Genomic DNA, 25,958 nt, shown 5'->3' on the forward strand with positions numbered 1-25,958 from the left:
CATCAGGGGATGGCCTAGTCACCCCCATTGGACACCCCACTGTCCCCAGTGGGCTCACTCAAGTGCGAATTTGGTGAATGATGCACAAGACCCCAGCTCCCCTCCCATGGGCACGTTGGCTCTGCAGAGCTAACCAGAGGAACAAGCAGGACAACACAGTTTTAGACCACTCTGCAGCTGTGCCGTGGATCCACCGACCTGCGCAGCAATGACAGACACGGCTCAGAGCAAAACTATACTCGGATCTAATTTTCCGTGGGGGTTTCTCTGCTGCTACGGGCTGCACAGATCTACAACGCTCCACCGCCATGAAATCCCTGGGGAGCTGGTCTTCCGGCAAAATAGCAATTTGTATCCACTCTCTGTGTTCTGGGTGGCAGCACCTTGCTCCGGCAGGGCTGGGATGTTATGGAGATGAGCAGCGGAGATGAGCAGCGGCAGGGAAACCCCGGGGGTCCACAGCTCTTCCCAGCACTGGTGCCCACTTGCTGTGAAAGAAAAAAGAGAGATTGCAGCGAATCCCACAGGGAGCGTTCTCACCGAGCATTATTTGCTTTCACGGGGCATTCCATTTCCAGAAAAGGCTGAGGGGGGCAGGCTGTCTCTGCTACGGTCCTGCATACGTTTTCTCATCCGAGCTCTGGCTTCTCTTGAGAGTCTGCTGCTCTCAGCAGGTGCCGCGTGAGATTATGACCCTAGCAGACCAGGTGCCAGCTCATGCCAAGGTCCCCGTCTCCGCTGAACACAGCCAAATACAGAGATGGAAACAGTCTTGCTCCCCTGTGTATTAGTGTTGTTAAAACAGATACTCTGAATCTTATAATTTGAATAACAGCCGTGTTAGTCTGTATCCGCAAAAAGAAGAACAGGAGTACTTGTGGCACCTTAGAGACTAACAAATTTATTAGAGCATAAGCTTTTGTGGACTACAGCCCACTTCTACGCAAAAGAATTAATGGACACAAATCTGACATCAGGAATCAAAATACTCAAAAACCAGTGGGAGAACACTTTAACCTGTCTGGTCATTCAGTGACAGACCTGCGGGTGGCTATATTACAACAGAAAAACTTCAAAAACAGACTCCAAAGAGAGACTGCAGAGCTAGAATTGATATGCAAACTAGACACAATCAACTCCGGTTTGAATAAGGACTGGGAATGGCTGAGCCATTACAAACATTGACTCTATCTCCCCTTGTAAGTACTCTCACACTTCTTATCACACTGTCTGTACTCGGCTAGCTTGATTATCACTTCAAAAGTTTTTTTTCTCTTAATTAATTGGCCTCTCAGAGTTGGTAAGACAACTCCCACCTGTTTATGCTCTCTGTATGTGTGTATATATATCTCCTCATTATATGTTCCATTCTATATGCATCCGAAGAAGTGGGCTGTAGTCCACGAAAGCTTATGCTCTAATAAATTTGTTAGTCTCTAAGGTGCCACAAGTACTCCTGTTCTTCTTTTTGCAAATTATAAGAATGTGTTTAGCGTTTAGACTGCATTAAATGCATGTGAGTTGCTGCAGCTTTAATCTATTGTGTAACATCTGTATCCTATATGGCAAGGTAGTATTTGAGCAGTTATATTGTAAGCCTCTGTAACTGTTTAAATCACTCGACTGGAGAGAGAGATTAACTCGTGTGATGGACGGATCTGCAACTGAAGGTGTTACATCCTGCTTAGCAAGAAAGGCCCATTGACACCAGATGGACTATTGTGGACAAAGGACAAAAGACTTTGTTGCTCTGCTCTTCCCGCCCCCGCACCACAATGAAGATGAGTCATGCAATTGGATTCCTCACATCAGTTGAGTTTGCAGCTCAGAGCACATGAGAGGAGGGGGATAAAACCCCTAACAAGGAGGCGCTGATTATCTTTGTGCTGCTTGGAGTCTGGGGGGCAAGATTTGTTAGGCATAAGCAAGACATCCCCAGTTGCTTAGTCTTAAAGGACATATAGAGCTTGCTTATTATAGACTTCTGTTACCTTTTGAAACTTAAGATTGTAACTCATTTGTGCGTGTATGGTTAGAGGGTTATTTACAAGGTTAAAGCAGGTAGTTTCCTTTTCCTATTAATAAATGTCTACAAACATTGTCTTTGGTATGAGATTTAAGGTACAATTGACCTGGGGTAAGTGACTGATCCTTTGGGACTGGGATTAGCCTGAATATTGCTGCGTCTGATGAAGTGGGTATTCACCCACGAAAGCTTATGCTCCAATACATCTGTTAGTCTTAGGACTCTCTGTTGCTTTTTACGGAATGTCGCTGTGATTCTTGGTGTAAGGGACCATCTATCACAAGGGTAGCTCACCTGCGTGGCAAGACAGATTGGAGTACCCACGGGGATTGTCTGTGACTCCATGGTTAGGGTTTTTTAGCGCCTGAGGAGTTTGCACTTGATGATTGGTTGGTGAAATCTAAGTGGAGACCTCACAGCCAGTTTGGGGTTTGTGCCCTGGGGTTGGTACGCACGCTCTTGGGGCCCGGCAGGCAGCATGACAGAGATTAGCTGTAGGGGTAACAGTTTACAGAGGTGCTGAGACAGGTTTTCTAACCTTAACAGTAGATGGGGCTGTGACCGCAGCATGGCTCAGCCCAGGCATTCGAGCACCACTAGTCAGCCTGGCTTCAAAACCACGAGATTTTTTTCCTAAAGTTACACCTGTCTCCCATCCCGTAGTATTGGAGCATCCCCCAGTCTCTACAGTATTTACCCTCACAGCACCTCGTGCGGCAGGGCTGGTATCCCCATTGGACAGCTGGGGAGCTGAGGCTCAGAGAGACTAAGGCCCAGACGCTCAAAGGTGTTTAGACTCAATGGAAATTAGGTCCCACAGGGAGTCTGCGGCAGCGCAGGGGCCTGAAGTCGGTCTCCCTGTGTCCCAGGCTGGAGCGCTGACCTAGGCCCACCACCGCTGTCTTTTATTTGCCTTCTGCTTTTTGAACCTCGAGGGGTCACGTTTCAAAGAAAAACGAAAGCCGAGAGTCCCCTGGGATCACAGGAGTCTGGGTCCTGGGACTTTAAGCAAAAACACCAAAATCATGAGCTGCCCGTGCTGTGACACTGGTTTTGTAAACGAATAGATCCTCTGGTGACGTCTTCAGTTGGATTCTCACCTAAGCTTTGCCCCTGTTACGATCCCGCGTCCCAGCGATGTTCTTACACTACGTCATTGCACGGCTGCCCCAGGGATCTTCTTTAAAGGGTTAAAAAAGCCATTGCCACTTTGAGCTGAACCGCCCCCTTCATTGCTTGGCTGCAGGGCTGTGCGCCACAAACCCTGCCAGTGCCCGTCTCGCTGCAGCCTTGTCTGCACTATTGCTACCGTAACCCACGGTCACATGGTGTCTCCGTCCCCCTTTAGTGGCCAGGCCACATACAGCGGTTTGCGTCCCCTCCAGCGCTTGGGTTCACACAGCTGGTCCTTTAACGTGAGCAGCGGCCGATCCTGCTTTTAGAGCCAGAGTCTCAAGTCCCTACCAATGGTCCCCGTCCATTACATTGGCACTGCTCTGATCTACCTCTCTCGGACGTCAGCTGCGGACGCTGTTTTAAGCGCCCGATCCATGATACCTACTCTGAGCAGGGACAGCTAACACGGTGTCTAAAAAAAGCCAGCAGCCCAGATACCCTTAAACACACTCCTTGCAAAAACGTATTGGTGACTGGGGGAGCGGAAAAGCCCCCGACAGCTCGTGCCCTCACAGCTAACGGCTGGTGCATACGGACCACAAAGGCAGCAGGCCCGGAAAGAATTTGTACCACCAGTGTCAGAGGTCATTGCCTCTGGGAGGCAGCAATGCCAGCAGACGCGCTGTATTTACACAGGCAGTCACTAGAGGGCGCTGGCGCCATTGTATTGTTGCCTTGACCCTGTTGCCCAAAGCACCTTGCGCTTAGGCTGAGATTCATTTTTACCATTGGCACAGGCTGGGCCCTGCCATTTGGGCCCTGTGCTGCGTCGGGGCCGTGCGGGGCTGTGATGACTGTGATGCCGGAAGCAAACCCCTCCCACACAGCCTGGCACGCAGCCCGCTCCCTGCACCATCCAGTGCCCACAGTGCCCCTCTGCAAACCAGCGGGTACAGCCAGGACCCTGTCCCTCCCGCACACTAGGTGGGGGCTGTCTACTACGTCCATGTGCCTCTAGGGGAACAATCTGCTGCCCTAAGCCATTGTTCCTGGCAGCCTCCTCCTCTCCCACCCCCCGGGGGCGGACTCCAATCCAGCCCCTAATTAGCAGCCATAAATCAGTCCCCTTTCTAGCAGACAACTCCACCGGTGCTCCCGGGGGCATCTGCGGCACACTGAGGTGATCACCTGCGCGGGCGACACCGTTCTCACTCCTGCTGGCGTCGCTCAGGCTATGAGAGCTCGCGGGGACATTTCTGTAACACACAACAGCCCATCCGTTAGTCAGGTAGCAATCCACTGGCCCACTCTTCAACCTCAAAGATTTGAAAAGGACGTCCCGAAGCCTTGAAAACCGTTGCTGGGACTGGGTCGCGTTAACCAACGGCTGGCAAAAGGCCAGTGAGAGGAACCACGTGGAAGCTGGATTGCATATGAATCAGCATGTCTGGCCAGGGCAGCGCGGCATGTTTAGAGATTAGCTACTGACTTTACCAACCCAATGGCACGTGGCTTTGAAAAGCCACAGGGGAACTAAAGTCCCAGAGCTTGTCTGCAGGGGGAGATTCACTGGCATTATCATACCAGTATACTTATAGTGGATCAGGATGTGAACTGAACTAAACTTGAATTAAGGCCAATTTTATTCCAAATTAGAGTGTGAACATAGGGGATTAATCCAGTTTAACTAATCCAGTTTTAATTCACACCTTTACTGGATCCAGATTAATATTCCTGTGTAGACGAGGCCCAAGATAGAACCAAATGAGCTGCCAGGCTTCAAATACAGTAATGAGAGATCCTTAAAGTCCCTCCTGGAAAATCTAGCTTTGATTTTGAGTAAGATAATGGCAGAAATAATGCGTGGAGGCCACAAGGATGATGGGACCATTAGCAAACGACAGCGCTGGGGTTAGGTGAGACAGGTCGTGGTCACAGCTGAGGAGGCGAGAAGATTTCATACAGTGACGTGATTTTGAGGGCCCATCTTCAGACACATGCAAGAGGCCTTATTTTCAGTGCTTATTTTCACCCTCTGAAAATCGGGCCTCATTAAACTGTGTCCAGTTGGGGCCCAAAAATCAAAGGACCCAAAATCGCTGGGCACTTTTGAAAGTCTTGGCTGGGAGTCTGAGTCAATCGTGCCCAGGGATTAAAAACGGCGCTGGTCCCTGTGCTAAGAGGTACCACAGCAGGCTGATGGGACTCTGAGGTGACATTGCGGGAACCTTTGAACCGCGGGGAAGTGCCGCATGGTGACTTGCTCTCCCTCTCAGACACCACTGGCAACATTAGCCATCCCGAACGAGTTCATAGTGTTCTACAGGGATGTGTATTGTACAGCATTGGGGCCCATCGCTGTCACCCCCCCAGTGACATAGAGCAGGGGATAAATGGCAGGACACCATAGCAGCAGCGGGGGCCAAGCTGGGAGGGGTGGGTAGCCCCAGGGAGGAGAGAGAGCGGAAGGAGAGCTGGAGCCATGGGCAGAGAACTGAGATCCCGCCTGAGACAGTGAGGGAACGCAGGGCGCGCTCTCAGGAGTTGCCCTGTCTCTCAAGGGACATCCACGCCTTGGCAGCTGTAGATCTACCTTCTGTCAAAGCAGGTGAACCCGTGGGTGCCAGGGAGAGCCCGGACGGCAGAGGTGGGAGAGGAGAGCGCTGGCGGAGGGGGTGGGGGGTTGCATTGCAATAAACCACCAGGGAATGACTTGCTCACAGACCTGTAGGTAGCAGAGCCAGGGACTGGGGCAGCGAAGGGTCTTCACTTGCGGGGACGGGAGAGTCTGGCTCTCGGGGTGAGTGTGGTGGGTCCTGGCCTCCTGCCCCTGGTTCCATGCGCGGCCTGGCTGGTTGCTGATCTCCCTGGGGCGGGGAGCTGGCGGGATGCTGGAATCAGAGGCAGATGGGTGACCGTCACCGCCCGGCAGCCCCCTGCAGAGTCCCAGGAAAGCCAGCAGCGCCCGGCCCTAGGGCAGGAGAGGCCAGTGGGCAGCTAGTGACCCTGTGCTGGAGGAGCTGAGCTGGCCGGTGGCGGCAATGCTGCGGAGAGGCAGGGATGGGGCTCTCAGAGTCTGCTGCTCTGCTGGTCAGTCTCTCCAGGGGAGCAGAGCCGTGGACTGGGGACCTGGCTAGCACTTCCTGGCCGACATTGGGTCAGTCATGCCCCCCACTTCTCCACAGGGGCAGGCACCTCTGTGCATGGGGTTCGCCCCTCCCCCAGCAGCGCTATCTTCCCACAAACCCCTTGAAAGGGGTGCTGAAGACAGGCTTCTGTGGAAGTGGGGGCGCTGGTGCCCCCGAGCCGGTGCCCGGGCGCAGAGCCCAATGCAGATGACCCCAGTGTCCCACAGGACCCCATGACCTGCTGGGACTGTCCCATGGAGGGCGCTAACCCCGCCCCGACCGAGCAGGTCAGGAGTTGTTCCTCATGGGTGTGATGCTGGGCTTTCTCCCAGCGGGGACGGGGGTGCTCTGGCCCAACGCCCCCCCCTCCCCATGGCAGGCATTTCTAACTGGACCCCTCAGGCGGGCAGCCGGGCACACGTGTGACCAGCTCTGGGCACATGCCATCTCCAGGCTGGCCGACAGCAATCGGCAGAACAGCCAAGGGGCCCCCTGGAAAGGGACGGCTGAGGTTTTTGGGCGGTGCTGCCGGCTGCGCTGCTGGTATGCGCTTCCGGCTTGGCCACGGCGTCCACGTGCCCACCCGGCTGCCTTCGCCGCAGCCAGTACCACCCCGTGCGTGCCAGGGAGCCCTGCGACTCACCCACGCGATTTAAACGGGCCCAGGGCCATGGTCGGGGGTATCAAAGGCAGGGGGAGGACGTACCTCCCCAACAGCCTTGCGTGGCCCTGCCCACACTCAATCCCCTTCCTGCTTCCTGGGCTGTGGTGCTGGGGGCTCTTCCCCCCGTGGCCGGGGCCCCAAGCTGGGGGGCTAACGGGGACTGGCCTGTGCTCCGGGGATGGGGGTGGGGCGCGGACAAACGCAGGGCCCAGCACTTCCTCCTAGTGCCGGGCCCCTTCGTTCCAGCCGCTCCTTACCCGCCCCGGCTGGCTCCGCGCAATCCTCACACTCCCACGGGCCCCTGGTGGCCCCCAGCGAGGAGCAGCGGCGGTGGGTCCCCTGGGAGCCACACGAGTGGCACAGCAGCAGCTCCCACGGGCTGCGAAAGCAAAGAGGTCGGTGTCGGCGTCTCCCAGCTGGAGGCCCAGATCCGCCGAGGGTCCCCAGGCTCCTAACTCCTTTGGGTTTCCGTGGACGTTAGGAGCCTAAATTCATCTGAGGATGCGGGCTGCAGCCCCGGCTCCTCCCTGCAATGAGATGGCGGAGACCAGAACAAAGGCACCCGCCTCCCTTCGCGCCCGCGGGCCGGCACACCCCATCCGCCAATCGCCAGCCGTTGCTGTGTGACAACAGCTGAGCGGCCAATGGCCAGCAAGGGGCGGGACCTAGACTGAATCCAACCCCACCCCCTCCCCAGCGCAGCAGGGACAATGCGTCTGCGGCAAAGCCCTGGGAAGTTAACTGCCTACCCGGCTTCTGCGGATTGCTCTCTGCCGCCCACGTACAGGCAGCAGCCGGCGTCACAGCGGCTGTGTCTGTGATACTGGTCGCTGAACGCGCCGTCTTCCTCCCAGGCGGCGTCCCTGAGGGAGCAATGGGGGGGAATTAGCGTTCCTCTAGCAGGCATCCACAGGGTGCTAGCACTTCAAATGCTGGGTACCAGGCTGTAAGCTCCCTGGGGCAAGGACCGTTTCTTTCATCTGTGTTTGTACAGCACCTCGCGTAATGGAGTAATGGCCAGGTGCCAGCTCATGCCAGGTCCCCGTGTCCCAGCCGGGCACTGACAGTTACAGAGCTGGAATCTGTCTGGCTCACTTGTGGGTTAATATTGATAAAATAGATATAAGAACGGCCATATTGGGTCAGACCAAAGGTCCATCTAGCCCAGTATCCTGTCTTGCAACAGTGGCCAGTGCCAGGTGCCCCAGAGGGAATGAACAGAACAGGTAACCATCAAGCGATCCATCCCCTGTCACCCATTCCCTGCTTCTGGCAAACAGAGGCTAGGGACACCATCTCTGCCCATCCTAGCTAATAGCCATTGATGGACCTATCCTCCAGGAATTTATCTAGTTAGAATGATAAGAAAGTGGTTAGTGTTTGGAGTCTATCGGATGCTTTTGCATTGCTGCCTGCATTGATCTGACTTGTGATATCTGCGTTCCACGTTGCAATGTAACATTTGAGCGGGTGTCTGTGAGTGTCTGAATCGCTAGACAAGAGAGATTAGTGTGCAATTCTCCACACTAATTAGTGTGCCCTGGTTGGTTACAGCCTGCCCTGGTGTTGCCACCATTGGGAGTGTCATAGGGGCCCCTATTTACACCTAATAAATCATCAGCACAGTAATAATATACTAAGGCTCAGCGAATCCAGGCTCTTCTGGGGCACCTTCCCTTTGGTCAGTGTGAATCCCCCTCTTGCCATGGCAAGCCTCATGCTGCGGATTCAGCCAGACAAAATGACTCTGAGAACCATTCAGGAGTTTCCAAGGTCATCAGATGTGCTACCAAAATAGACGTGGAAATATAACGCCGCCCGGCAGCTCTTCGAGAGCGCTCCCCAGCCACAGACGTCAGCATGCTTTACCACGGAGGTCAGTGCCGTTAGCCCCATGGCACAGTGACTTGTCCGGGATCGGCTAGTAGGAAAGCCAGGAGGAGAAGCCACGTTTTGGAAGTGCCAGGCAGGGCCCCGCCCGCCGGCCCATGGACGCCTTAGCCCTTTTCCAAGCCCTGGAACAGCTGCACTCTTCCCCCTCGTTGCTTTCAGCCTAGGCAGGAGGCGGTTGTGTCCCTGTCTCTGCAGTCTAGGAGCTCTGGTTCTCTCCCAGTGGGGTGCAATTTACAAAGCGGAGGCTGGTGCAGCCTTTTACAGGCCTGTGCTGTGTTACTAAGAGGAGCCCAGAGCTGGGAGCTGGAGTGGGGCCTGGAGCCCTCACCACAAGCCCCAGGCTCTTTTTCCCATTTCACGGCACATTTTCTAAGCAATTGAGGACGGCTGTGATCCTCCAGCCTGAGCTCCTGCATCTCAGGGCAGAGCAGCTCACACGGTGAGTCCTGCTTCAAGCCCATATCTTGTGGCTGAGCTAGCGAACAAAGAGCACTAAACTGGGAGGAGAGGTAGATACGCTGGAGGGTAGGGACAGGATACAGAGGGACCTAGACAAATTAGAGGATTGGGCCAAAAGAAACCTGATGAGGTTCAACAAGGACAAGTGCAGAGTCCTGCACTTAGGACAGAAGACTCCCATGCACTGCTACAGGGTGGGGACCGACTGGCTAAGCAGCAGTTCTGCAGAAAAGGACCTGGGGATTACAGTGGACAAGAAGCTGGATATGAGTCAGCAGTGTGCCCTTGTTGCCAAGAAGGCCAATGGCATATTGGGCTGTATTAGTAGGAGCATTGCCAGCAGATCGAGGGACGTGATCGTTCCCCTCTATTCAGCATTGGTGAGGCCACACCTGGAGTATTGGACTCCCCACTACAGAAAGGATGTGGACAAATTGGAGAGAGTCCAGCGGAGGGCAACGAAAATGATTAGGGGGCTGGGGCACATGACTTATGAGGAGAGGCTGAGGTAACTGGGGTTATTTAGTCTGGAGAAGAGAAGAGTGAGGGGGGATTTGATAGCAGCCTTCAACTACCTGAAGGGGGGTTCCAAAGAGGATGGATCTAGACTGTTCTCAGTGGTGGCAGATGACAGAACAAGGAGCAATGGTCTCAAGTTGCAGTGGGGGAGGTTTAGGTTGGATATTAGGAAACACTATTTCACTAGGAGGGTGGTGAAGCACTGGAATGGGTTCCCTAGGGAGGTGGTGGAATCTCCTTCCTTAGAGGTTTTTAAGCCCAGCTTGACAAAGCCCTGGCTGGGATGATTTAGTTGGGGATTGGTCCTGCTTTGAGCAGGGGGTTGGACTAGATGACCTCCTGAGGTCCCTTCCAACCCTGAGATTCTATGATTCTATGAGTTGCTCTTTGTGAAGGTACAAAGGGAACCGACCTGTCAGGGATTTTGATGCCCATTCGAAACATCTCTCTTTGGAATGTCCCCATGTCCCGGCACCTGGGGCATCGGAAATGGTACAAGGCAGCGCGGAGAGCGTGTCCCTGCGGGATAGACACAAACCGGGGAGCAGAGATCACATTCCTGCAGGGGAAAGAGGCATAAACCCAGCTTGGGGAGGCAGGGCTGTGAATGAGCCATTGACTAGCAAAGAGCAAAAGCAACACGCAACTAGCTCGTGTCGGCAAGTGCTGCTCGCGGACGAAACGAGACCGGGAATGAGAAAATCCCCCGGAGCAGGAGGTGGTGGTGCAGGTTCCCAGCCCCACGAGTTGAGCTCTAGGGTAGTAAATGGGCTGCCAGAAGGGTAGAAAATCATCCTGGAAGTTACCTTCCAAGTAGGGGAGCTGGCTCTGCCTCTCCTGTACCAGCCCGACAGCCCATAGCCCCCAGAGCAGTGGGGCCTGGTTCATGCAGTGGAGAGGAGCTACTGCTCAGGGTGGATATGGGGGTGATAGTAGGCTGCTGCCGGAAGAAGGGTTCACTCTGGGTCCTAGGTGGCTTTCACCCCACCCTTGCTCTGGCCCTTTGCCAAAGTGTTTCTCCAGATAGGGGTTCGAGCCTCCCCCACTGCTGGACTTTGTGGGAGCCCAGGGACCCTGAATAGGGCTTGTGATCCTAGAACTGCTCCATAAATACTCGCTGCCCGTGTCTGTTCCTGCAACAGCCAGGCAGATACCTCAGGCCGCGCCCCCAGGGACTGTCCCCAAACATTAATATCAGCGAGGGAACATCTAACAGCTACAGCCCGCGCATGGTTTGGCTCGAAGGTTTTCGTGGCCGTGGGGTTTCCAACCCACCCCCAGGAACCAGCGCGGGAAAAGGATTCGCACCTGGATGCAGCCTCGGTGGAACCAGGCGTGCTTGCAAGCCGGGCACACCATGGCGCTGTAGGAGGGTTTGCCTGGCATGGACTCCAAGCAGATGATGCAGATGGTTTCCGCCTGCTGCTGCCGCCGTCTCACTCGCTGCACTGGCCGGTGCTTCCAGCAGAAGGATCTGGGAGAGGGACAGCACGAGGACAGAGCCGATAGGTGCTACAGTCACTAGATCATGCCTGGGGCTGCAGAGGCCGCGGGCTGCAGTGGCAGCTCCACTGCTCTGGGAGTAGGGTGGCCAACTTTCTATTTGCAGAAAACCGAACACCCTTGCCCCGCCCCCTGCCCCGCCCCTTTTATGAGGTCATGCTCCCCCACTCACTCCATCCCCCTCCCCAGAGGTTAAAGGAAGCCGGTTCAGTCCGGTACGGTGTTCTGGCAAGAAAGTGTTGACTGTAGCAGCACGGCTGCTGATGGGGGAGCAAAAGCGGCAGCTGCCCTGGGGCCTGGCGATTTAAAAGGGCCCTGGGCTCCCAGCAGCGATTGAAAAGGCCCAGGGCTCCAGCCGCAGGCGTGGTAGTGGCAGCAGTGTCCGGGAGCCCCGGGCCCTTTAAATCACCACTGAAGCTCTGGGCGGCGCGGGCCGGGCAGCACTGAAGGGCTGGCTGGGAGATTTTGGCCCCAGTCCCCACCCTTCCACCTGAGGCCCTGCCCCTTTCGCCCGAGGCCCTGCCCTTTCTGTGGGCCAAGCGCCACCCCTGCCTTGCCCAGGACCCCGGCTGCTCTGCGTATTGGTAAGTCATCCAAGTTACTTTCACCCCTGCCCCTCCCTTCATCCCTCGCTCTCCCCCACCCTCGCTCACACGCTCATTTTCACCGGGTGGGGCAGGAGGTTGGGGTGCGGCTGGGAGTGGCGGTGAGGACTCCAGCTGCGGGTACAGGTAGGGGCTCTGGGGTGGGGCCGGAGATGAGGGGTTCAGGGTGCAGGAGTGGGCTCCGGGCTGGGGAAGGGGGTTGAGGTGCAGGAGGGGGTGCAGGGTGCAGGTTCCAGGCAGCGCTTATCTCAGGTGGCTCCCGGGAAACTGCTGGCATCTCCCTCCGGCTCCTAAGCAGAGGCGCAACCACGTGGCTCCCTGCAGGCACCGCCTCCTCAGCTCCCGTTGGCCGCAGTTCCTGGCCAATGGGAGCAGCTGATCTGGCGCTGGGGGTGGGAGCAGTGTGCAGAGACCCAGTGATCATCCCTCTGTCTAGGAGCCAGAGGGAGATGACAACAGCTTCCCGAGAGTCGCGTGGAACCGTTAGGGAGCCTGCCTGTGCCACCAACCGGACGTTTAGCAGCCCAGTCAGTAGTGCTGACCAGAGCTGCCAGGGTCCCTTTACGACTGGGTGGTCTGCTCGAAAACTGGACACCTGGCAACGGGGAGCGGTTGCAGCATTTTAGAGCTCTTAATCTCCTTGCGGGGCAAGCACTGGTGCCAAGAATCCACACACCCAGGGAGTTTGGCTGCAATTGTATTCTTTTGGAAAAGGGGAAAAAAAACAAAGATTTTCCAACCCCTATACTCGGAATCCATGCCAGGCCTTTGAAGGCTGCTCCTGATATCGGAGTCTCTCAGTACTGGAGCCATCCCTTGGTTTGCCCCTGTAATGCCAGCTACAGGGCTCTGCCCCCCCCCCCCCCCCAGTGCCAGGGAAGGCCTGGAAGGGCCCCTGTGCCCCACAGTCGTGCTGTCTCCAGGATTTTCACAAGACACCCGCTACCCCAGGGGTGTTTTTGACCGGTGTGTTGTGTCCCCTGCAAAAGCTGACAGAGCCCTTCGCTCGGAGAGGTGCTAAGTAGGCTTCCAGTCAGAGACTTTGCAGCCACACTTACTTAAACTCCCCGAAGAACTGATAGATGCAGCCTCTCTCGGAGCCGCAGGGAAAATGGAAGTTCTTGGTGCACTTCCTGCCCTGGCAGGCGACGGACGCCCCTTTGCAGCCACACACACAGCAGGTCTGGAAACAACGGGACGGTGAGCAGAACAGGCAGCAGCTCCCAAGGTCCCCGCCACAGCCCTTTGGAGACTAAGGGAATCCTCCAACCGGCTTCATGTCCTACATCCACACCTGGGGGATCACTGTCCCTGCCATGCTAGGGAATCCGTGGAGATCACAAAGAGTCTCGGGGTGGGAATGTCACACAGAGCTGGGGGGAAAAGAGGCTACCTCTCCCCCCGGGAATGCTGAGATTTCTAAACGGCATTTTGTCCCAGATTGGGAGGGGGAGTCGAAATCTCAAATCATTCGCAAAACAAAATCTTCCAAAAAGATTTCCTTGCCACTCTTAGATTATATTGTAGGGTCACAGAAAGATAGGACTGGAAGGGACCTCCCCAGCCCAGCTTAGCCATTAACAAAAGTCAAACCAGGAGAGTCTAAATGACACATTTTGATAATTGCCCGTCCAATATGTGGGTGACATGGAGACGTTCCCACCAAACATTGAGGTTTTGTCAACTCAGCATTTTTCAGCCAACATATGTGTTGTCAGACAGCGTTTGCTCGGCTAGCATCACACTAGCTCCTGTGCAGGCAGGAGGGCTGGGAGCCAGGGGCCCACGTCCTACCTCAGTCTCTCTGCACACCTGCCCCTTGCAACTAGGGTTCCAACTTTCTAATCACACAAAACCGAACACACTTGCCCCGCCCCCTGCCTTGCCCCTTCCCCAAGGCCCCGCCCCTTCCCCAAGGCCCCGCCCCACTCACTCCATTCCCCCCTCCCTCACTCGCTCATTTTCACTGGGCTGAGGCAGGGGCTTGGGGCATGGGAGGGGGTGAGGGCTCAGGGCGGCGCTCACCTCAGGCGGCTCCCAGAAGCGGCGACATGTCCCTTGGTTCCTAGGTGGAGGCGTGGGCAGGCAGCTCTGTGCGCTGTCCCCATTGGTAGGTGCTGCCCCAACAGCTCCCATTGGCTGTGGTTCCCAGCCAATAGGAGCTGCAGAGCAAGCACTCGGGGCGGGGGCAGCACACAGAGCCCCCCTGGCCACCCCTGTGCCTAGGGGCTGTAGGGACGTGCCAGCTGCTTCCAGGAGCTGTGTGGAGCCAGGTAGGGAGCCTGCCAGCCCCAGTCTCCGGACTTTAAATGGCCCAGTCAGCACCGCCGCCAGAGTCCCTTTTCAACCAGGTGTTCTGGTTGAAAACCGGACACCTGGCAACCCTACCCAGAGCCTCCTCCTCTTCCCCTGCTCAGACCCCCCACCTCTCTCCCTTCCCTGTGTAGCGAATCCCCTCCCAACTAACTCCAGCCCCCACGACATTTGCCACCATCACATTGTTCTCTCTGCTTGTGTGTGATACCCCTCCCCCCACCCTGGGCCTGTCCTATCTAGTTAGTTGGTACACTAATTAGGGGGGAGGGATAGCTTAGTGGTTTGAGCATTGGCCTGCCAAACCCAGTGTTGTGAGTTCAATCCTTGAGAGAGCCACTTAGGGATCTGGGGCAAAAATCAGTACTTGGTCCTGCTAGTGAAGGCAGGGGGCTGGACTTGATGACCTTTCAAGGTCCCTTCCAATTCTATGAGATAGGTATATCACTCCTGGGGACCAGCTACTGTCCCCGCTCTTGGCTGGTCTCTAGGCACTACTGTAATAACCATGCTAGATAATAATAATACAGCAGGGCTCGGCCTCACCTTCTGAACTGCCCGCTTCAATTCCTGCCTGATGTCCGGATACAGGAACCCGTAAAATCCCTCCTCATCCTTCCCCCTCTGGACCAGCCCGCTGGCGTGGTACTGGAACACAGGAGAATGGGCACACTGTAACCTCTCTCTCGTCCCCAGAAATTCCAGCCTGGACCTGAGAAACCTCCGTAGCCACATTTTCACCCCAAACCACAAGAAGTCCCCACAAAAAGTTTCCATTCAACATATCAGCATTTCCCAATGAATTTTTTTTTTTTGGTGAGAATAAATCCCCCCCCCCCAGCTCTAATTAACGACTCTAAATGAGTTTACTGCTTAATGGCTAGTAAGCCGGGGATTTGCAAGGGGTCTAAGGCTTCACTGCAGCAACTTCTGCACCCGTCAAAAGCACAACTGCAGCTCAACTGGATGGCAGAACAGGGAGGAAAGGGAGCCGTGCTGAGGGGACTTCTCCCAGGTGAGCCAGGACACTTTACAATCTGATGCTGTTTAAGTTCATTATAAGAAGATCCCGGCTCTCTGGATCTCATTCTATATTTTTAATAAAACAGTGCGTTCAACTGAAAATGCGACGTCCTTCATTTCGAGGGGTGTCCCTCACTCGGAGAGTCTCTGCCCTTCGGGGCTCATTTCAGAGTCCCGGGATTGAGAAGTCTGGAGCTGGCCCAGTCGGAAGTTCGGAGGAGAGCAAAGAAGGTGCTGGTTGTCCTGGAATGCTAACCTGTGTGAGACTGGTCGGCAGCTAGGTGGCGCTGCGTGGGACATACCGTATCTGGGGCTAGCCTCAGCCAAACCTGCCTGAGCATTAAAGCGTCCTCCGGCGAACACAACTGGTGGCTTTCTCTGAGAAGGAAGCTCTGGCCTCAGTCTATATCTGATGCAGACGCCTGACCTGCTCGTAGCAGCCCTGCCAAATACCATGTACATGACACTGACCTTCGAAAAAGGGTACTGGGAGCAACCCGGACAGTTTCTGTGTGGTAAATCTCATTTAAATCCCAGTTATGCAAGGGGGCAAATGTGAGGAAGTTGGTAAGTGTCAAGAGGATAGATGCAACCACGAGCAATAAGCGGCTTTGGGTGCCTGTGAGGAACAAATCAGGAGGTTTGGGTGCCTTTCAATGTAGGTCAGGGGTTTGTTACAGAAGTGGGTGGGTGAGATTCTGTGGCCTGCGTTGTGCAGGAGGTCAGACTAGATGATCATAATGGTCCCGTCTGACCTTAAAGTCTATGAGTCTGTGATGCTAAAGCACTCAGGCATTTTTGAAAATGTTCCCTGGTCACCCTAGAAAACAGATCTGTGATGGAGAGTCAAAACCAGGGCCGGCTCTAACTTTTTTGCCGCCCCAGGCAAAAAAAAAAGAGCGCCATCCCCCCATAATACACTCTCCCCCGAGTGCGCCGCGCTGCCGAAACCCCCGCCCCCCCCCGAGCGCCGCGCCGCCAAAACCCCTGCCCCCCCTCCAGTGCCGCACTGGGCCGCCGAACACCCCGCCCCCAGTGCCGTGCCGACGAAACCCCTGCCCCCCCTCCAGTGCCGCACTGGGCCGCCGAACACCCCGCCCCCAGTGCCGCGCCGCCGAAACCCCTGCCCCCCCGGGTCAGGCCGGGCCGGCGAAACCCCCGCCCCCCCCAAGCGCTGCGCCACCCAACCCCCCCCCCGAGCGCCACGCCACACCGCCCAACATCCCCCTCCCCCAAGCGCCATGCCACCCAAACCCCGAGCGCCAGGCCGCGCCGGGCCGCCCAAAATCCGAGTGCCGTGCCGTGCCAACCCCTGCCCCTGCCAGCGTCACGCCGCCGAAGCCCCTGCCCCTCCGTGCTGCGCCGCTGAAACAAAAACAAACAAAAAACCTCGAGCACCACCCCACCGAACCAAAAAAACCAAAAAACCCCGAGCGCCCCCTGTAGATCAATCTCTGATAATTTTCATATGACTTTACATTGTGCCTCTTCATATAACCTTGTGGTGGGTCTACCCACGTGTGACCTCTGTTTTCATGGAACTTTGTATCAAAGCCTCATTTAGAAACTTTGCATTGCCCTTGGTATAATATTATAGCCCCTAAGGATAGAATAAGATAGAAGAAACATTTCTTTTTGCTAGCAGTAGAACAAGAGCTCTTCCCCGCCCCCCCACTCTTAATCAATTGCCCTGTTGAATGAATGAGGTGTGGATGAGCAAGGCATGGAAGGCAGACAGCCTCAATTGTTGGAGAGGGGCTGGGAGCCAGACCCAAGGACAATAAAACGTGTCAAGTGGGCTCATTAAAGACAAGCAGACATACTGACAGCCTCGGGGGTTAGAAGCAAGCACCTTCTTTTGGAAACACCCTCTTTGCAGCATTGGGACAACACTCAAAAGAAAGCAGCACAAAGGACCAATGGACACAGACACAGAGTTTGAATCTGGTCTAGATTTGCATAAGAGAAAAGCTGCTATAAAAGTGAGGTGTCTTGCAGAGGACCCCGGGTCTCGTCTTGTCAACATGGGAGCATCGATCCGGATCGGCAGAAGCCCGGCTCCACCCCCTCCCCCATCTAACTCACCTGGCCAGTGAAGTTAAGGGGAGCAACTAATTGGTAACAACAAGACGGAATGGGTTTGTGTGTGTGTGTGTGTGTGAGCGTAAGTGTAATATATTATATGCATATAATACAGTGTTAATGAATACATGTATTACTAATAAATGTGGCGTTTTGCCTTATTCCCCTTGAAAAGATCCTGTGCAGTACTTTAAGTACAACATTTTGGTGGAGAATGCGAAAGGGGGAGCAAGCATAGAACCCACAGTTATTATCAAACTGGTGTGCACACCGCCAGCTTTAGCAAGCCTGGCACTAGAGGAAAAAGAGCGTAAACTTTCAGTTAATTAACCAAACTCTGAAGGATATAGGAGTTTAGGTTTCAATTGTGTTATAGAGGTACATACACCCTCAGCCGTAGCAAGACTGAGCTAAAGAGGAGAACTTAGTGTTTCTCACTCTGATCCGGGGAAGGATCTAATCCGGGGAAGGATTTGTATAATTGGTGTATGAACCCTCGGTGGTAGCAGACCGAGTAATACAGAGGGAAGCTTAGCGTCTCTCCCTCTGGCCCAGAGTGGGTTAAAAATATAAGATACAGATCTTATTCTGTTAAGCCAAACTCTGAAGGATATAGGAGTTTGGGCAGTGTAGTGTGGTTTATGTTTGTTTGTTTTGTTTTGTAAGTAATATTGTGGTAATTTTACAATTTTAAAGAAAATGTTTAAGAAACGGAACCAGGAAGGGTGGGGGCTAGTTAAAAAGCCCACCCTCCTTGCTAAATTGGTAGTAAAACAAGGCTTGTGCCCAGGGAAAGGAACTGTTTATTGGAAAAAGCAGGATCGGGCCCAGGCAAGCAATAGATAAAAAAACTAAAAAACAGGTTGGGTACAGAGAGTTAAAACAGCACTCTCAAATCTTACAGCAGCAGTAACATCAGGAGAAGAAACATTTGAGACCCCAGAAGGGGGCAGACCTTTGGGACCCCTCTGGAGATTGGGAAGGGGGATATTTGGGTAAATTCCTCCTCCCAGGGCCAAAATGCCATTGAAACAGTTAACAACAGTGCCTGCTTCTGCCTCAGATCTCCAGGCCATGGCAAAATGGCTGAAGATTTTAAAACAAAAATTTTTTTCTAAATAAAGTTTTAACGCCCTTTTACTGAGAGAAAGGGAGGATTTACACTCACAAAAAATGCACCACTTAATTAGCATTTGTGCAGCCCCAAGTACCAAACACACTGTGGCAGAGACCAAGCAGGTTCTGCCAGGGTGAAAGCACTGTGCTAATTTGTTTCCAAGCTTCTATCTTTCAGGCTCTGAACCAGAACATCAGGAGAGCTGGTACCAGCTGAAGAGTTATAAAATACCATGGTTATAGTGTCATGACAAAGTCTGTGTTCAGTGTTCTGTGTCTGTCTCTAGTGGTGTCCTGTGCTAGCATTGGGTCCAGAAAAAGAGGGGATACTACACTAGACAGGGCAAATGTCTTTTCCTCTCTCTTCTTCCCCCATGTCCATCCAACTTATCAATCACCCCTTGTGTCCAAAAGACTTTGGTCCCCAATGCATCAGGTTTATTTTTTGTTAGGTTCTCTAATAGCCATTTTGTTGTTAATTTTTGTTATTAATACATTTGTATTGTCAGTTACATTTACTTGTATTGTTAATTCCACACTTTCCTCTATGCACTCTGATTCTATTTCCCCAAGCCCTGAAGGGTAGTTCTTGGGCCCCCATCACCTGTAAGACCTTGGCCCATAATTGTATGGCCCCATCTTTTAGGTCCCCAGAAACCTCTTAAAAACAACTGTTAAAAATAGAAAATTCTGCAACATTTTGGCAACTGAATGTTAGTTTAAGTCCAAATCAGCTTAAGCTTGCATAACAACTGTGGTACTCCTACAAAATCTTATTTGTTGTGTGTGCTTAAAAAGTGACTTTTATTGTTTGATGGCTATTGCAGCATCAACCTTGGGCCTCATTTTGTTTGTCAGTGTACCCTATTATTGTAATGGTAATGGTTTTGTTGTATTTCCAATTATTATAATTATAATTGTTTGCATTTGTGTTTATGTTATATCTGGTGTTTAGTCAATTGTAATGGTTTTAGTTATATTCACCTGGTTATAAGTGTTTGGTTTGTTTGCAACAAATACAAAAGATTTATATGGTGACCACTCAAGAATTGTTCTTGAGAGGTCAAAAGGGGGACAATGTAGATCAATCTCTGATAATTTTCATATGACTTTACATTGTGCCTCTTCATATAACCTTGTGGTGGGTCTACCCACGTGTGACCTCTGTTTTCATGGAACTTTGTATCAAAGCCTCATTTAGAAACTTTGCATTGCCCTTGGTATAATATTATAGCCCCTAAGGATAGAATAAGATAGAAGAAACATTTCTTTTTGCTAGCAGTAGAACAAGAGCTCTTCCCCGCCCCCCCACTCTTAATCAATTGCCCTGTTGAATGAATGAGGTGTGGATGAGCAAGGCATGGAAGGCAGACAGCCTCAGTTGTTGGAGAGGGGCTGGGAGCCAGACCCAAGGACAATAAAACGTGTCAAGTGGGCTCATTAAAGACAAGCAGACATACTGACAGCCTCGGGGGTTAGAAGCAAGCACCTTCTTTTGGAAACACCCTCTTTGCAGCATTGGGACAACACTCAAAAGAAAGCAGCACAAAGGACCAATGGACACAGACACAGAGTTTGAATCTGGTCTAGATTTGCATAAGAGAAAAGCTGCTATAAAAGTGAGGTGTCTTGCAGAGGACCCCGGGTCTCGTCTTGTCAACATGGGAGCATCGATCCGGATCGGCAGAAGCCCGGCTCCACCCCCTCCCCCATCTAACTCACCTGGCCAGTGAAGTTAAGGGGAGCAACTAATTGGTAACAACAAGACGGAATGGGTTTGTGTGTGTGTGTGTGTGTGAGTGTAAGTGTAATATATTATATGCATATAATACAGTGTTAATGAATACATGTATTACTAATAAATGTGGCGTTTTGCCTTATTCCCCTTGAAAAGATCCTGTGCAGTACTTTAAGTACAACACCCCGCCACCCCGAGATTGGCTGCCCCTTCCAAGGTGCCGCCCCAAGCACATGCTTGGTCGGCTGGTGCCTGGGGGTTAAATAGTGACTTTGGGCTCACTTTCAATGTAATTAGCGAGGCAGTGACAAGAAGGGATTGCTGTCCTAGTTTGCATTCGACAAATCCTTCGATTCGGTGCCGCGCCGTTCAAAAATCCACTTGAATCGGCTTGGGTGTGAAAACAGGCAGCTGGCGACAAAGAGTTATAATAATAATGGGCAACAGAACAGGAGGCCAGGCGGCCTGGTGCTAAATAGGGTCCTTTACCCTTCGGGTTGGCGGTCACTGACGGGTCTGTAATGCATGTTTCCAAGGACGGTATGTGCTGCACCTAGAAACTCATGGGATAGCCACGTCTGAGCAAAGCCGCTCATGAGGGCAATGAAGGTCTAGGAATGACCGTGAGGAGCAAGAGCTCAGAGCAGAAGCCAGCCAGCATTATACAAAGGTCTGGGGTCACAGCCCAAAGAGATGGCCGTTCCTCTCCGTACAGCCACAGCGAGATCACAGCCGGAATGCAACAGCCAGGTCAGGGCAGCGCAGCATCAGGCAGAGAGAGGCAAACTGGGGGTGAGGCAGAGAAAAGCAGCCAATGGGCTGGCTGGATGAATTAGTGAGGTCAGATGAACAGAGCAACTTCCCAGGCTCTGGGATGGACTCTCCATGCCTGGGAATTTTAAAACCGAGACTGGACACATTTCCACGAGATCTGCTCTAGTCCAAAAAGGGATTAACTCCGGGACGTTCTCTGGCACACAGGAGGGCAGCCTAGCGCCGATCACAAGGGAGCAGCCATCTCTCTGTGCTGCGGGATCCAGGAAAGGGCTGAATGCACCCAAGCAGGAGCGCTGAGCGGTGGCCCAAGGAGGTACAGTATAATAATAGCAGGTGAAATCTTGGCTCTGGGAGAGGTTTGCCAGGGATGTCAGTGGGGCCAGGACTCCACCCCGGGACCCTGCGAGGTGAGTGGTGGGAGTCTCGTTGAGTGGGTCATTGAGATGCAGGTGGATCAGCCCGGCCCCTCGGGAGAACCATCAGCCCCCGGGGAAAGGGAGAGCTACTCACCAGGCAGTTCTCGTGCACACACAGCTTACCCCGCTGGCATTTCTGCCCGTAGGTGTCGGGGTCGGAGTCAGCCCGGTGGCAGAGCCCGCACTCTGCAGGGGAGGGAAAGGAGACGCCGCTGAATCAGACAAGATGCTGCTGGGCACGGCAGTCCTGGCACAACCATCCTGGGGTGGGGAGCAGCTACCAGGGACGAACAGCGACTCCCGCCGGCCAACGGGGGAATCACGCTGATGGATTGCCAAGGCCTGCCCACTCCCCGGCTGGCTGGGACGCAGGGGCTCAGTGGGGCTGTCAGATGGAGTCAAACAGCAGCGTGGAAAGAGCAGCGGATGTGTTGATAGGGATGTGGCCAGGTAAGCTCACCAGTACCCAGGGTGAGATACACGTCCCCGTGTGGGATTACTTATCAGTGCTAATACTGGCGCTGGGTGCAGTACATCATGGACTCACATCCAACCCAGAGCCCCCTACATCTCCCCAATGGATCCAGAGCTTCTCCAGTACCCATCCACACCAGATCTGGACCCCTCCTCACAGCCATCCCAGAGCCCCCTGGCCACCCCCAACGGCTCTGGAGCTCCCCCAACACCCCCACATACCAGATCTAGGTTCCCGCCTGTCACAGGGGGAATAATCTGGCCCATTTTGGAGCTCCCTAAATCACTGTCTCTGGCCTCTGCAGCCGCTGCTCTGCACTGTAATGTGCCTTCCCCTTGCTTTACCCTCTGCTCCCCCTGCCCCTTCCCTTTGTTCACTGTCACCCACGGACTGCGCCCTTCCCTTCCCCCTGCATGGTCTCCGTTACAACAGCAGTTCCCTCCCAAAGGGGAAGGCCGGCCCCATGCATGGACCCCTTCCTCTGGCTCCCCAGCATGGCTCACAGCGAGTGCCACTGCCCAGGGATGCGCTCGAGTTGCCCCTGCTACAACCCACCGCAAGGGAGTTTATTCTCACCCTCCTTCAGCTTCAGGGCCTGGCGGTTCATTTCAGGAGCGCTGCAAAAAACAAGGAGGGTTTCATAGAATCATAGAAGATTAGGGTTGGAAGAGACTTCCGGAGGTCATCTAGTCCAACCCTCTGCTCAAAGCTAACTAAATCTAAATCTAACTAAATCAACTAAATCATCCCAGCCAGGACTTTGTCAAGCCGGGCCTTAAAAACCTCTAAGGAAGGAGATTCCACCACCTCCCTAGGGAACCCATTCCAGTGCTTCACCACCCTCCTAGTGAAATAGTGTTTCCTAATATCCAACCTAGACCTCCCCCACTGCAACTTGAGACCATTACTCCTTGTTCTGTCATCTGCCACCACTGAGAACAGCCGAGCTCCATCCTCTCTGGAACCCCCTTCAGGTAGTTGAAGGCTGCTTTCAATCAGCTCCTGGGAAGCTGTTGTGGCGTGACTACACTACTGGATTCTAGCTGGATTCATGGGGTCGCTTTGAGGAGCTGGCTAGTCCTAGCTTAAAGAGGTAGGCTGGGAGGTGGGTTCAATTCCTGCCTCTGCTACAGATGGCATCTATGTCCTTGGGCAAATCTGTTAATCCCTTCGTTTCTCCCACCTGTAAAAGGGAGCTCAGACTCCTTCCACCCTTTGCTTGTTTAGATTGTACACACTACGGGGCAGGGCCTGTCTCTTGAGGTTTGTTTGTACAGCACCTGGCGCAATGGGACTCTGAGCTCTCGAGGTGCCCGGTCTGGACAATTGAAAACTCCCACCTCTCCCATGGAGGTTCCTGCATCTCCAACTAGGCCCCATCCGGAAACCACCTTCAAGCTGGTTGTTGGAGGAAGAGGCTCCCTTGACTGGGATTGGCCGCCTACCTCCGCATTTACCCCAGACGTCATTAGTCTCAACCCCACACAAAGGCAGGGGAGGCCTTATCTGGTGTAATTTTGGTGATGTTTGGGGAAAGGTCTCTCCTCTGGGGCTGGAGGGCTCGTGATGGTCATTTCTGGTCCCTCCCATACCTTGTGTGCAAGAAGCCACGCGTCACTGGCAGGGCCTCCTGCAGGAGGAGTTATTGGGTGGTTTACTTGGACTGTGAGCTCCTCGGGGCAGGGGAAATCATGCAGCGCCTTAGAAAAGGGGGCCCCGAGCTGGGTGTACAGCTCCTAGGCTCTACGGTAATACAAATAATAGTAATGTTCTGGTTGGTCAATAGCGCCGAATCTTTTTCCTTTTACTAGCGAAAGCCACATCCACCTGGCATGTGCTCTGTCCCCATCTAGCAGTGGGTAGGTCAGCCGGAGATTGATGAGTCTGCTACAGCCATAGCTAAAAACACCATGTCCTTTAGCTCAGGTGGTAGAGGCTCATTGAATACTGATCCCGAGGTCCCAGGTTTGATCTCTGTAGCTGGCAACCCGCCCAGCTGTGCTAGTGTTACAGTAGCGAGAAATGAGAAAAGACTCATGGGCGCAGTTCCCCTTTCCTGCTCTCTACACATTCTCCCCACATCCTTCCCCTTAGGGAGAAGGGTAGGCCCCTCACTTGGGTCTCAGGAAATAGGTTCAAGTCCCTGCTTTGACACAGACTTCTTATGTGACCTTGGCCAAGTCCCTTGATCTTTCTGAGCTTTGGTTCCCTGTCTGCATAACAGGGATTTTAGCACTGCCCTGCCGTGCGAGGTTGTGAGACTAAATGAAGGCATGTGAGGTGCTCAGACAGCGTGGTGAGAGGGGCCAGATAAGTACCTCAGATAGGTAGATCTGACAGGGGCAGTGACCTTATTAAGGTATAAGGTATCACATACTCACTTCAGACCGGTCTGTGGTCTGCTCTGCCCCCGCTCCTGGTAGCTGCCAAGTGCTGTCCGGCTGTGGCGTGTCATTTCATTATTCCAGGGCTTTGCATTCACTGCGGGGAAGGGCAGAGGCAGGGGTCCAGACCCCCGTCTTACCTAGGGAAAAAGCAATATTTAGTTACGATTGCTCTAAATACATTTAAAAAACATCACACCCCAATCCAGGGCCAGCAAAACAAATCTGCCTTTTTCCTTTATTAACTGAAAGAGCCAACCCTTCGGTCTCTGGGCAGATAAAGAACAAATGTTATGCACTAGAAACCAATTGGCTTCTAACAGCTAATGAAACAAAGCAAAGGAGCTCAAAGACCATGCAGCTGCCAGAATAATACTTCTAAGACACAGCTGACAGGAGGTCAAACGCTGCAGACCCCAAGAATCTCGGATCAGTGAAAACAGACTATGACCCATCAATGACTACAGGGGACTCCATGAGACTATGACATCCCGGGCTGGAGGGCAAGCACCTGCCGAGACTCATTTGGGACAAGCTCCCAGGGCCCACACCACACAATGGGGATGCAACACCCATCGTGTGCGTCCCGGGGCTCAGCAAATCCACCTTCCCCAGCGACAGAGCTACCGCGGGGTCCTAGCAGTGGTGTCCCCATGGAGCGCTCCACCCTGCACTCCCCTGTCCACGCCCCGGCTGGGTTCTGAAGGCTTTGTTCTCTGGCGCCAGGCAGGCACTAGCTGGATCCTTACGGGGAAGGGAGACACGTTGGTGTCTATAAGGGAAGTGTCTATCGCTGAGTCTCACACTAGGTGTCCTCCGGGGAAATACTTATGTCCGTGTCCATTGGATCTGGATTCAAATCCACGGCGGACACTCAGCAGGACTCCAGCCCTTTGCATGTGTAACGCAATCAGCGGGGAGCTCCGTCCCCGTCTCACAGGGGCGTTGGAACAGGTTTTATGGGGGGGTGCTGAAAGCCACTGAACAAAACTGTACACCCTGTGTACGATGGAATCCACTTCAAGCCAGCACCCCCAGTTCCAGCACCCCTGCGGTCTCGTGGTGGTTGGGCCCCATATAGCGCTTGCTGAGCCTACTACAGCCTTGACCACCCAGAGGTGGGTCTTTGAGCTCAGACAGTAGAAGGTCCCGCGCTTGGACTCAGAGGTCTCAAGTTCAGTGCCCGGCCCAGGGGTGTAGAATTACACATCCCTGAACACTCACCTGCTTCCCTCTGGGAGCCTGGTCTTGCAAGGGTTAAGTCTGTTGCCATGTGCAACTCCTGTGGCCTGCAATCCCCATAGCAACCAGGTAAATACACAGCCCATTGACATGTCACCAGTGACCTAGGCAGGAATCCAGGTTCAAAGTGCCCCCTACTGGATGGGACCAGAGCTACACAGCTGCATGTCACAGCACTGTCCTGATGGCAGGCAGTGAAGATTTGCCTTTCACTCCAGCGGTGAGGGCCTATGCTTTTGGAGCAGGGCATTCTGGTTCCTGTCCCCAGGAAGTTACAAGCAGTGCAGCATGGGGACAGCTGTGTAGCTCCTAGATAGACAGAGATTATATTTATACCAGGGTAAAGTCATTCCTAGGATAATGCCAGTAGCTTCCGTGGAATTACTCTGTGACTGATCCGGCCACTGTGTCTAAGACACGGTGGGTTTCATGAGGCTGCGTGCTGGGCAGGGCCGGCTCCAGCTTAACAAGCAGGTGCT

General features: G+C 53.6%; 1 protein-coding gene across 1 annotated transcript; it reads right to left on the reverse strand.

Moving 5' to 3' along the window:
• Window positions 1–273: 273 nt before the first annotated feature.
• Window positions 274–22,460, reverse strand: LOC128825861 (PHD finger protein 7-like). Its single transcript, XM_054008698.1, has 9 exons — window positions 22,430–22,460; window positions 21,473–21,564; window positions 14,773–14,874; window positions 12,972–13,096; window positions 11,081–11,279; window positions 10,218–10,324; window positions 7,684–7,797; window positions 7,192–7,313; window positions 274–488 (listed from the first exon to the last, which is right to left on the reverse strand). The coding sequence occupies exons 1-9, from the start codon at window positions 22,458–22,460 to the stop codon at window positions 274–276; spliced, it is 1,107 nt and encodes a 368-aa protein (XP_053864673.1).
• Window positions 22,461–25,958: the final 3,498 nt, after the last annotated feature.

This window comes from Malaclemys terrapin, chromosome 18 (genome assembly GCF_027887155.1).
Source record: "Malaclemys terrapin pileata isolate rMalTer1 chromosome 18, rMalTer1.hap1, whole genome shotgun sequence".
Taxonomy (NCBI): Eukaryota; Metazoa; Chordata; order Testudines; family Emydidae; genus Malaclemys; species Malaclemys terrapin.